The following is a 12,178-nucleotide window of genomic DNA, read 5'->3' as shown; positions in this document are numbered from 1 at the left end:
ACACTTACACTTCAGTACAGGGGTTAATTTCAAAAGTCAGATAAGAAGTCTCCATTCCTGGTTGACAGGCTATTTATTAAATAGCTACCGATCTTCCAATCACTCCCCTGAAGGTCATCTTGATATACCTTATTGCCCAGAATCTCCCCGGGGACCTTATAGTAAGAAACAGACATTGGAGAGGTAAGGGAGTATATGGTTTTGGATGTGTGTGAGATGTTATTAACCCTATTGTACACTGGCTGAGCCACTGGCCACGTTTCTTTTTCTTCCTGACTCAGCAGTGTCAGAAGGGTCTCAGAGGATTTAAGTCAGCAGCTCATGAATCTTCTCAATGCAAACAACCAGGAGAAGTAGTAGTAGGAGACAGAGGGAGGAGAGTAGTGGGAGAATGCATGGAGGGATCTTGGGGCAGATGTACTGGTGCTGTGTGGGAGGGCTGCTGGGTGGCTTGAATGGCTCCCCTGCCGTCGGCACCTTGGCTCTCAAGCACACAGAGGCACCCGCACCATGAGATCATCTTGTTTTGGCAATGGTTCAAGGGACTATGCAGCCCCAAGGCTTCCAAACAGCTTTGAGCTAGGTCTTGGCCACTTGCTTGACTCTTGAAAACGTCTCATCTCTCCCCTTCCTCCCTGCCTCTCATCTTGCCCTCTGCAACCCATAACCGCTGATAAACCAGTTTTCCTTGCCAACTACTGATGATTTCACTCCCTTTTTAAACCCCTTCATTAGGCTCCTCCCAACTTGCCACTTCTAGCTTATCATCCTCACCGTCAGGGATCTTCTTCTCACAATCCACATTCCAAAAAAACTCTCTTAATTTCTTCTCCCACTCTCTCTGTTCACGCTCTTCCATTCTACCAGATACTCTACAATTTCTTTCCCCGATGTTGTGCCAAACGGCCACTTTGTCTTCATAAAAAATGTCCGTCTTGAAATGTTCCTCTGATAATGGTGTTTATTATACGAACCATGCTGTCTGTCACTTTTAGATTCTAATCCCATTGCTATACTGGTCAGATCTCCCTCTATGTTTAGTAAAGTGCTAAGCACACTATTGGTTCTCAGTATATAATAACACCGAATCCTCTCTTTTTGTTCCATTTCAGCTACAGAATTGTACCAGTGGTTCTGCTACAGACACAGTGAGTACCAGTTATATCTCCCACTCAGTTTCAAAAAAAGAAGCGTACATTTTCCAGGAAGGCTGTAGCCACCTATTAAACGGACTGTTAACTACTATGGAAAAAGCTGTCTTACACTAGCCAAAGAAGTCCACAGATAAAGCACAGAGAATATCATGTTGTCAGTAACTTGTCTTACTATTATTTTCCCATTCCTCGGTTAAGACACTATTACGAAACTGCATGAATTGCATGGATTGCATGAAATATAGTTATAATAAAATGACAAACTCAGCCATTGTACATTCTAATACAAGTCTCATATCTGGAGTAGGGTGCTGATTCAGCTTATCTGCCTTTCCATACCTTTGATGAATGCTGGTCTTATATCATTTTTTTCCCCTCACTGGGTATGCCTTAATGTTTTGACACTGTGCAGCTAATCTCCAAACAATGTGCTATTAATCAACCAAAGACACCCTTCACTGTTAAGTGTTCCTTGAATGATTTTCTTTAGCACAAGTAGTTACTAGTTACATAACTCCTCCCATGTTATTTTTTTTCCCTTGGGTAAGGACTGCCTAACCACATAAATACTATCTGGGATGTTTATACCTGCCTGCCAGCTTGCTGCAATAATAATACGGCTGCGTGTTCTCAACTGGGTATATGATGGGTAAGGTATTAGCCAATGCCCTGCATTTTTTTTTAAAGTTATTATTCTTCATGTTCCTCCCCTCTTCTGATTGATTTGGCTCGGTGCCTTTTCAGTAGCAGCATCTATTTAATATCTGAAACAATGTGTATATATTGTCTCAGTAAGCCTTTCTTAACTATCCTCATCCGGTCATGTTTTCCATGCCTTGTATCAATATAATATTTTATTTGCAAGCCTTCAGAGCCAGAGCATGGGGAAGAGGAGGGAGGGAGAGGAGAGGAAGGAGGACAAACAACATCCAGTCGAGTATCCCAGCTGTTGTGAACACACCCACTTCTCACGATGAAACAAAATGTGCGTGGGCACAGGTGGGTCCCAGCCTCTCTTGCTGGAGCAGAGCCCAAGTACAGGGTCTGAAGGCAGACTTTCATTGCTGTTTGCTGTTTTTGTTGGAGTCTGGCCATTGAAAACATTTGCAGGTGGCTTGGCCATATTTTGACACTTAAATATCTGTGGTTGTGATAAAAATCAGAATATTGTTACAAGATGGTTCTATATAACCTTTGGGGCCTGCTTCTGCTCCCACTGAAGCCAAAGGAATTTTACTTAGTTGCTCTCTATAACCGTTCGTGTTCATTAAGAGGCACATTCTCTGGGGCAATTCATGTTTAAGGTAAGTACACGCTTTCATTTTGAGGGAAGGAGGGAGCAAACTTTCCTAAAAGTTTTACACACATATGGGCCCAAACCAAAGCCTGAGATCCAAATACATCTGACTCTGGGGTGTTCAAAACCTGCACCAGGACCTTGATCTTAATTTTTTTTTAAAGGCCCAAACCAAAACCACCAAACTTTGGTCTGCTTGTAATTATGTTTTTAGTTATAGACCATCTCTGACTTTACCATCAGTTTCCTAATATTGAAACCACTGGCTGGTCTGTATTCCTCCAAGATAAGTCCTTACTACAATCCTTACCATATTTAGAATTGATAAAATGAAGATAATGGAACTGACAAGATATATTCTTTGAATAAATGCAGCAGGCCCCACAGGGAAAAGTCTAAACAAAAAGAGACAAACAACATGGATGTTCAAGATTTTGGGAAATAGATGATATCCCAAATGCAGCAATTATCTCCTTGGACAGACCAGGAAAACACAAAACCACCTTCAATGAGGGGAGAATGGAATATTTTGGAGGTTGTGTCACAGGCCTCATTCACATAAAGAACAAAGATGCTGACAAATGTCTCTCAATACAGCATCTCTAGACACAGCCTTCAGCACTCTCATATTAATCAATCACATGACAGAATGGTGGGTGGTGGGAATATGGTTGCCAGAGACCAATTAGCTAGAGATTTCCTCTGGAACACCCCAGCGGGGGATGGTCTTTACCATCACACATTGGTGTATACAGGAGTGAGGGTAGCTGATGACCTGGCCAAAATGGGAAGATCAGAAACTCAGATTGGAATGACAATGGTTAAAGATACTGACCCCCTATCAGTATATTAGCTGAAATACATAGTCAAAAGATGAAAGATCCTCTGATTGATATCAAAGCATCTCGTAAAAAAACATCTGATATCTTGAGACTGTGAATGAGGCACAATGCAGGAATGAAAATCAGTAGAGATGGGACCAAGATATACCCATTCTGCAACATGCGTTGGGAGCAGGCTTTAACATCTGCCCATGATTTACAAGGTAGTATTGTAAAGAAAAGGAATTGGATTGGACACCAAGTATCAAACTAGGGTAGTCAAGTGATTTAAAAAATTAATTGCAACTAATCGCACAATTAATCGCACTGTTAAACAATAATAGAATACAATTTATTTAAATATTTTTGGATGTTTTCTACATTTTCAAATATATTGATTTCAATGACAACACAGTATACAGTGTACAGTGCTTATATTTATTTTTGATGACAAGTATTTGCACTGTAAAAAGCTTGTTTACATTTGCAGGAGATAATGCTGCTCGCTTCTTGATTACAAAGTCACCTGAAAATGAGAATAGGTGTTCTCATGGCACTGTGGTAGCCAGCTTCGCAAGATATTTACGTGCCAGATGCGCTAAAGATTCATATGTCCCTTCATGCTTCATCCACCATTCCAGAAGACATGCGTCCATGCTGATGACAGGTTCTGCTCAATAACGATCAAAAGCAGTGTGTTCCAACGCATGTTCATTTTCATAATCTGAGTCAGTTGCCACCAGCAGAAAGTTGATTTTCTTTTTTGGTGGTTCAAATTCTGTAGTTTCCGCACTGAAGTGTTGCTCTTTTAAGATTTCGGAAAGCATGCTCCACGCCTCGTCCCTCTCAGATTTTGGACGGCATTTCAGATTCTTAAACCTTGGGTCGAGTGCTGTAGCTATCTTTAGAAATCTCACATTGGTACCTTCTTTGCGTTTTGTGAAATCTGCAGTGAAAGTGTTCTTAAAAATCAACATATGATGGGTCATCATCCAAGACTGTTAGAACATGAAATATATTGCAGAATGCGGGTAAAGCAGAGCTGGGGACATACAATTCTATCCCAAGGAGTTCAGTCACAAATTTAATTAACCCATTATTTTTTTTAACGAACGTCATCAGCATGGAAGCATGCCCTCTGCAATGGTGGCCAAAGCATGAAGGGGCATACGATATTTAGCATATCTGGCACATAAATATCTTGCAATGCCGGCTACAAAAGTGCCATGCAAATGCCTGTTCTCACTTTCTGGTGATATTGTAAATAAGAAGAGAGCAGCATTATTTCCTGTAAATGTAAACAAACTTGTTTGTCTTAGTGATTGGCTGAACTAAAAGTAGGACTGAGTGGACTTGTAGGGTCTAAAATTTTACATTGTTTTGGGGATTTTTGAGTGCAATTATGTAACAACAACAAAAATCTACATTTGTAAGTTGTAATTTCACAACAAAGAGATTGCACTACAGTACTTATATGAGGGGAATTGAAAAATACTATTTCTTTTGTGTATCATTTTTACAGTGCAAATATTTGAAATAAAAATAATATACATTTTGCATTCTGTGTTGTAATTGAAATCAATATATATGAAAATGTAGAAAAACATGCAAAATATTTAATAAATTTCAATTGGTATTCTATTGTTTAACAGTGTGATTAAAACTGCGATCAAGCACGATTCATTTTTTTAATCGCGCTTAATTTTTTTGAGTTAATCACGTGAGTTTACTGCGATTAATCGACAGCCCTAATCAAAACCTTACAAAGGACTCTGCATGGTTACAAAATTCATTCTCAAACTTCATGCCTGATATGATTATCGCAGGACAAAACATCAAAACAACAACAACTTGACAGAATTAAGATATTGGTCATCACATAAGGTCCCCCAATGCAGAAACTAGCAACGAAACAGATCCTTTTAACCTACATTTCTCAAGCTGATCAAATGGAACCTGAATCCCAACTGTTGCAAACTCAAAACCTGATTGACAGGATCTTGCAAAACCACATGTAGTTCTTGGTCATTGTACTTAAATAGTTGCTTGGAAGCCAAGTGCAGTTCAATATGAAACACAATCACTGAGCATTAAAGATTCCTTTTCAAATTGGAGTCATTTACTCTGAGATACATTAAGGTAGAAACTGAATGGATGGCTTATTCATACTTAACACAAACAAAGTAACTAACTGTTTTGTTTCTTAAACCAGGAGGGAGGGGGGGAACAGTATACGATCTGCAAACCTTTCCCACTGAGAGGCTCAATCCCTGAAAATCTGCAAACTATTTAGAGAATGGGACACCAACAAGGAGGTGCTCTCAGCTAGGGAGACGCAGGTAGAAGGTATTTAAATCCTACAACATCATTTGTGACCAAGAGAGCTAACATTATTATATACTAAATACTGTTAATGTACAATCTATTGAATATATGTGGGCACATCTACATAGTATATTTGCCTAAAACACATACATTAATACATCTCTGCATTCATTGTAAACTCCGGAATAGTAGTAAGAGAGCTTTGTGTGGAGGACCCACATTGGGGTTGGAATTGAAACTCTCTTCCCCATGGTGTGGCTAGGGTGTGGGACTCCTCTGTAGCAGATTGCCTAAGATTTCCACCACCACAGTCGTGTTTGGGGCAAGTGGATCTATGTTGTTTGAAGACCCTCTAGACACATCCTGCCAGCCCACAAACTGCCCTCTCCAATCCGACAGGCAGAGTCACTCTGGAGTACTGCTTTGCAGTACAAAAGAGCACGCTAAGTCCCCTTGTGGGACTCCCCAAACCCTGCAGAGTGAAAACGTACATTATGACTGCATTTGGGGCCTTGTGTGCCAGGATTTCACCCTAAAATTTTACTTTTAAGAATCTGCAAGCAGATCAACAATTACTTGAACCACAATTTGGGGCAGTGACTGTCTTCCTGTATGTGGACTGTGCCAAGCATATAATAGGCACTATCAAACTACAAAAGATAAACAACATCATCTCTCTAATGCTGTTTCATTCTCTGCAACCTCCAGTGGTTTTAGATGTTTATAGCTGTTTATCTCTGTTTTTATATGTTGCACAGGTACACAGGCCCAAGTTTTCAGACTTGTATGTGCAAAACTGTGCACACAATTGGCATATACAATGTTTATATGTTTACGAATGGCTAGTCTTTTTATCTTAAGTTACGGTGACTTCGTGTGCCATGAAAGTAAATGTTGTGGATGTATTGCATATATTTTTATGCATGCAGTTCTGAAAATTTAGGCACAGACAACACAAAGTTTATGTAAACACAATAACTGTTCATGGTATGAATATAGTCAGCAAAAGACCTTACAAATCACAGTTACATGGGAACAAATATTAGTCTATCATTTAAATTAGGCACCATTTCAAAAAGGTCTTCAGTGCCAAAACTCCATTTACTTTAATATTTCCTAGATTGTCTTTGTACTTTATCTCTTGGCAGTCCTCAAATAAATACAGCGCTCAAAACAGAGAGGACCTGACCCTGCACTGTGTTCAGTCCTCCTGCCACGTGCTGAGCACCATCTTCTCCCAACTGAGTCAATGGAAAGTAAGGGCACTCAGCACTTGGAAGGATGGTCCAGAAATATCATCTGTCTTCTTTCTTCCCAATAGAGTTTTAAGAACAGTTTTGAACTTGGAATTTAATAACATAGAAACAAAAAGAAGCAGGAAGTACATCCAAATACAACAATCTAGTATTACAGAACCAGAGACATTGGCTTTAGAATAGTGGCATGAACTGTGGCTGGTTTTCCACATGCTGTGCATCACATATTATAGGGGTCTCCCCTGCGTGGTGCTGGGATCAACACATGTTTACGTATACTCCTTAAGTATCCAGAGCACAACATATGGGCCAATGCCACAACCGCCAGGGAGAAAAAATAGAAACAAAGGGAACGAACATACCCGATCTGTCGGTTTGTGGAAGGTGCTTGTGTTATGACCGAGCTGGACTGTGGAGATGGCATGGCTTGTTGAATCACAACGCTGGTGTCATGGTTTGGCATCCTAGTATTCGTGAGCTGGTGGGTTCCGGGTCCTGCCATTGCTCCTCCAACTGTGTTATGCATCGAGATATTCTGTGAAAGGCAGAGAAGTGGGGGAGAGAAAATGAACATTTTATTTTGTTTCCATGCTCCGTATGCCTAAAATTAGGAATCTGGAAGTGTCAACAAAAAATGAAAAGTTGCTGGCTCCTGGCATACCTCCAGTCAATATATCTCACTCTAACAACTACAAAGAAATGAAAAATATCTATTTACTTTTACAGGACAATACAAATGGAAAATACCTGGAAGTTGACTAATCACTCTTCTGTGGTTCTGACTCGTGATTTATAATGGGGATGTCTAGCACATATTCCTTTGACTGAATAAGATATATATTTTTCCTTTGAAAATTATTTTCGCGGTGAGTGCATGGCACTTTGATTTACTATGCTGGCTGTTCACCGAGAATTCGATCTGCTTAGAAGGACAAGTGAATCAGGTTTTATGGTCTTAGAGTAACAACCCGTACGTGATATTTCATGAGAAAGCCATTTCTTCTAGATGCAGTAGGTGTCCTAGAGCAATAATGTCCTAGAGCCCAGCGAGGCTGGTGAATAAAAATAACTTTATGAGGGCACTTTCTACCACCAATCTAGGGATTGTGTTGCAAGAGAACGAGCAGTAGCCTACCGCTAATAGGGGCTCACCTCACTATGTAGTTTATGTAGGCTGAGTTCATTGCACATCCCAGGGGCTCCTTGTATCCCCCAGGGCCGCCCAGAGGGGGAGGAAGTGTGGCAATTTGCCCCAGGTCATGGGCCACGCAGGGGCAACCCGAGCCCTGGCTAAGAATCCCTTTCCTGGCTAGAAACGCCTTTTTACTTACCCGGCGGTGGTCCGGGTCTTCAGCGGCATTTCGGCGGTGGGGGACCCTTCAGTCGCTCCGGGTCTTCGACGGCACTTTGGCGGCAGGTCCTTCAGTGGTGCCGAAGATGCGGAGCGACTGAAGGACCCGCCGCCACAGACTCAGCGCGCCGCCCGGTGAGTATGTCTGCACCCCCGCTTTGCCCCAGGCCCCTGAATCCTCTGGGCGGCCCTGATATCCTGCTATTCCACTCCCCACAATTTCTCTGTGAGCCATCCTCCCACCCTCCCATTTTTTCAAGGAATCCATGCAATCCCCCCAATATCTCCTTTGCCAGAGGTTGTGTGTGCCCCCACTGCCACCTTCCCCCCCCCCCCATTGCCAGGGGCTCTTTATAGCTCCTCTTCCCCCATTTCAAGGCCCCCTTCATTCTCCCCCGCAATAGCAGGGGCTCTGTGTAAATCCTTCTCTCCCCCTTACCTTCTTTCACCTATATCAGAGTTCCCCAATCTTCCCCTATCTGTGGTCCCCTATTCCCTCCTCCCCCAATAGCAGGGTTTCCCATTTTCCCCCCATGGCAGGGGATCTGGGTGAACTTTTATTATTCTCTTCCGTCCATTTCACCCTTATCCCCCATTCCGCCTTCCCACATAATAGGGACCCGCATTATCGCCCACAGGTAAGGGACTGTGTGCACCCCATATCCCTCCATTTCCCTCCCCCACCCCATCAACAATTCTTCGTCTTGCTGTCTGGGAGCTAAGTTATTCAGGGTGTCAACATGTTAATTGCAGAGGTGCTTGAAGCTGTGCCTGTGCTAATCAAATAGCAGGGACTTCATAAGTATGTCTACACTGAATTAGCAAAAAAAATGAGAAGTCCTTGTGGCACCTTGGAGACTAACAAATTTATTTGGGCATAAGCTTTCGTGGGTGGGTTCTAGCCCACGAAAGCTTATGCCCAAATAAATTTGTTAGTCTCTAAGGTGCCACAAGGACTCCTCATTGTTTTTTTGCTGATACAGACTAACACAGCTACCACTGAAACCTGTCACCACTACACAATTAGATGCCCGCAGCTGGCCCATGCCAGCTGACTTGGGCTTGCAAGGCTCGGGCTAAGGGGCTGTTTAATTGCGGTGTAGACGTTTGGGCTCGGGCTGGAGCCCAGGCTCTTGAACCCTGTGAGGTGGCAGGTCCCAGAACTCATGCTGCAACCCGAGCCCGAATGTCTATGCTGCAATTAAACCGCCCCTTAGCCTGAGCCCTGCAATCCCTAGTCAGCTAGCACAGGCCAGCTGTGGGTATCTAGTTGCAGTATAGACATACCCCATGTGTCCAACGGTTCCCCCGTTTCAGTTTTCCAATTTGCCCCAAAATGTCCATTGATACCTAGAACATACCCTAAAAATTTTGGAATTGATTGGATGTGGCATTAACAGACAGACCAACGCTGTTGAGCATAAGGTTTCTGGAGGCTCAGCCAACTAATGCGTGTGTGTGTGCATCATTCAATAAGAGGCATGAAAATAAATCCCCTTACTACTCTTTTCTCCCACCTAGAATCAAATAGAGCCATATATCTTCTATGATGACTACAATACTCAAAATTCAAAAGTAAAGCTAGGTTTCTAGCACAATTCTGCTCAGAGCTCTGGTATGTAACTGCAGAAAAACCTGAGAGTCTCTGGATTAAGTTTAGAAGTGTGAGCAACAAGGGTGATGTCGTGGTGGGAGTCTGCTATAGACCACCAGATCAGGGGGATGAGGTGGACAAGGCTTTCTTCCGGCAACTAGCAGAAGTTACTAGATCGTAGGCCCTGGTTCTCATGGGAGACTTTAATCACCCTCATACCTGCTGGGAGAGCAATACAGCAGTGCACAGACAATCCAGGAAGTTTTTGGAAAGTGTAGGGGACAATTTCCTGATGCAAGTGCTGGAGGAACCAACTAGGGGCAGAGCTCTTTTTTTTTTTTTTTAAATGGAGATACCCTATCTCCTAGAACTGGAAGGTTCACAAACAAGGTCAGCTCCCAGACTGCTGCACTGGGCAGCACAGTATGGGGAGGAGGTGACCAGCCCTCTGTGGAGAAAGAAGTGGTTTGGGACTATTTAGAAAAACTTGGCGAGAACAAGTCCATGGGGCCGGATGCGCTGCATCCGAGGGTGCTAAAGGAGTTGGCAGATGTGATTGCAGAGCCATTGGCCATTATCTTTGAAAACTCATGACGATCGAGGGGAGGTCCTGGATGACTGGAAAAAGGCTAATGTAGTGCCCATCTTTAAAAAAGGGAAGGAGGAGGATCCAGGGAACTACAGGCCAGTCAGCCTCACCTTAGTCCCTGGAACAATCATGGAGTAGATCCTCAAGGAATCAATTCTGAAGCACTTACAGGAGAGGAAAGTGATCAGGAACAGTCCGCATGGATTCACCAAGGGCAAGTCATGCCTGACTAACCTAATTGCCTTCTACGGTGAGATAATTGGCTCTGTGGATGAGGGGAAAGCAGTGGATGTGTTATTCCTTGACTTTAGCAAAGCTTTTGATACGGTCTCCCACAGTATTCTTGCCAGCAAGTTAAAGAAGTATGGGCTGGATGAATGGACTATAAGGTGGATAGAAAGCTGGCTAGATCGTCAGGCTCAACAGGTAGTGATCAATGGCTCCATGTCTAGTTGGCAGCTGGTATCAAGCGGAGTTCCCCAGGGGTTGGTCCTGGGGCCGGTTTTGTTCAATATCTTCATTAATGATCTGGAGGATGGTGTGGACTGCACTCTCAGCAAGTTTGCAGATGACACTAAACTGGGAGGAGTGGTAGATATGCTGGAGGGTAGGGATAGGATACAGAGGGACCTAGACACATTAGAGGATTGGGCCAAAAGAATCCTGATGAGGTTCAACAAGGACAAGTGCAGAGTCCTGCACTTAGGACGGAAGAATCCCATTCACTGTTACAAACTAGGGACCGAATGGCTAGGAAGCAGTTCTGCAGAAAAGGACCTAGGGGTTACAGTGGACGAGAAGCTGGATATGAGTCAACAGTGTGCCCTTGTTGCCAAGAAGACTAACGGCATTTTGGGCTATATAAGTAGGGGCATTGCCAGCAGATCGAGGGACGTGATCGTTCCCCTCTATTTGACATTGGTGAGGCCTCATCTGGAGTACTGTGTCCAGTTTTGGGCCTCACATTACAAAAAGGATGTGGAAAAATTGGAAAGAGTCCAGCAGAGGGCAACAAAAATGATTAAGGGGTTGGAGCACATGACTTATGAGGAGAGGCTGAGGGAACTGGGATTGTTTAGTCTGCAGAAGAGAATACTGAGGGGGGGATTTGATAGCTGCTTTCAAGTAGCTGAAATGGGGTTCCAAAGAGGATGGATCTAGACTGTTCTCAGTGGTACCAGATGACAGAACAAGGAGTAATGGTCTCAAGTTGCAGTGGGGGAGGTTTAGGTTGGATATTAGGAAAAACTTTTTCACTAGGAGGGTGGTGAAGCATTGGAATGGGTTACCTAAGGAGGTGGTGGAATCTCCTTCCTTAGAGGTTTTTAAGGTCAGGCTTAACAAAGCCCTGGCTGGGATGATTTAGTTGGGAATTGGTCCTGCTTTGAGCAGGGGTTTGGACTATATGACCTCCTGAGGTCCCTTCCAACCCTGATATTCTATGATTCTATGAAAATAAAATATTAAATAATAACAATAATAATATGCTAATATCCAGCTTGTTGTGAAATCATGTCAAGCCATACTGAGCAAGTAGCAGTACTGGAAGGGAAAGAATACTGGAATGTTGGAAATTAAGATGTAACAGAGACAGCAAGGTAAGCAAAGTAAAACACAAAAACACCTGGTAACACCAGACATAGCTAGTGAGGAGCAAAAAAACAGCTTTACTGGAATCTCTGGAGGAAGGTTTTTGGAAGCTGCTTTGACAGGAAAGGCAACAAAGAGTTTATGATGGTCAGAGGTGATGGCGATGTCACTGATAGTTTGCTAGTTACAAAAAAAAACCTA

The 12,178-nt window shown here is 43.0% G+C and overlaps 1 protein-coding gene across 15 annotated transcripts in view; it reads right to left on the bottom strand.

Annotated features, from left to right (window-relative positions):
* Positions 1–12,178, bottom strand: part of CREB5 (cAMP responsive element binding protein 5) — a 349,218-nt gene that overhangs the window by 225,930 nt on the left and 111,110 nt on the right. For all 15 annotated transcript variants that reach the window (XM_065583406.1, XM_065583411.1, XM_065583413.1 and 12 more), the window contains one exon: positions 7,216–7,388. In XM_065583406.1, the coding sequence (XP_065439478.1) occupies positions 7,216–7,388 (173 nt within the window). The remainder of the gene's footprint in view (positions 1–7,215; positions 7,389–12,178) is intronic.

Source organism: Chrysemys picta, chromosome 2 (assembly GCF_011386835.1).
Source record: "Chrysemys picta bellii isolate R12L10 chromosome 2, ASM1138683v2, whole genome shotgun sequence".
In the NCBI taxonomy this organism is placed as follows: Eukaryota; Metazoa; Chordata; order Testudines; family Emydidae; genus Chrysemys; species Chrysemys picta.
This window is presented reverse-complemented; position numbering and strand designations above follow the sequence as displayed.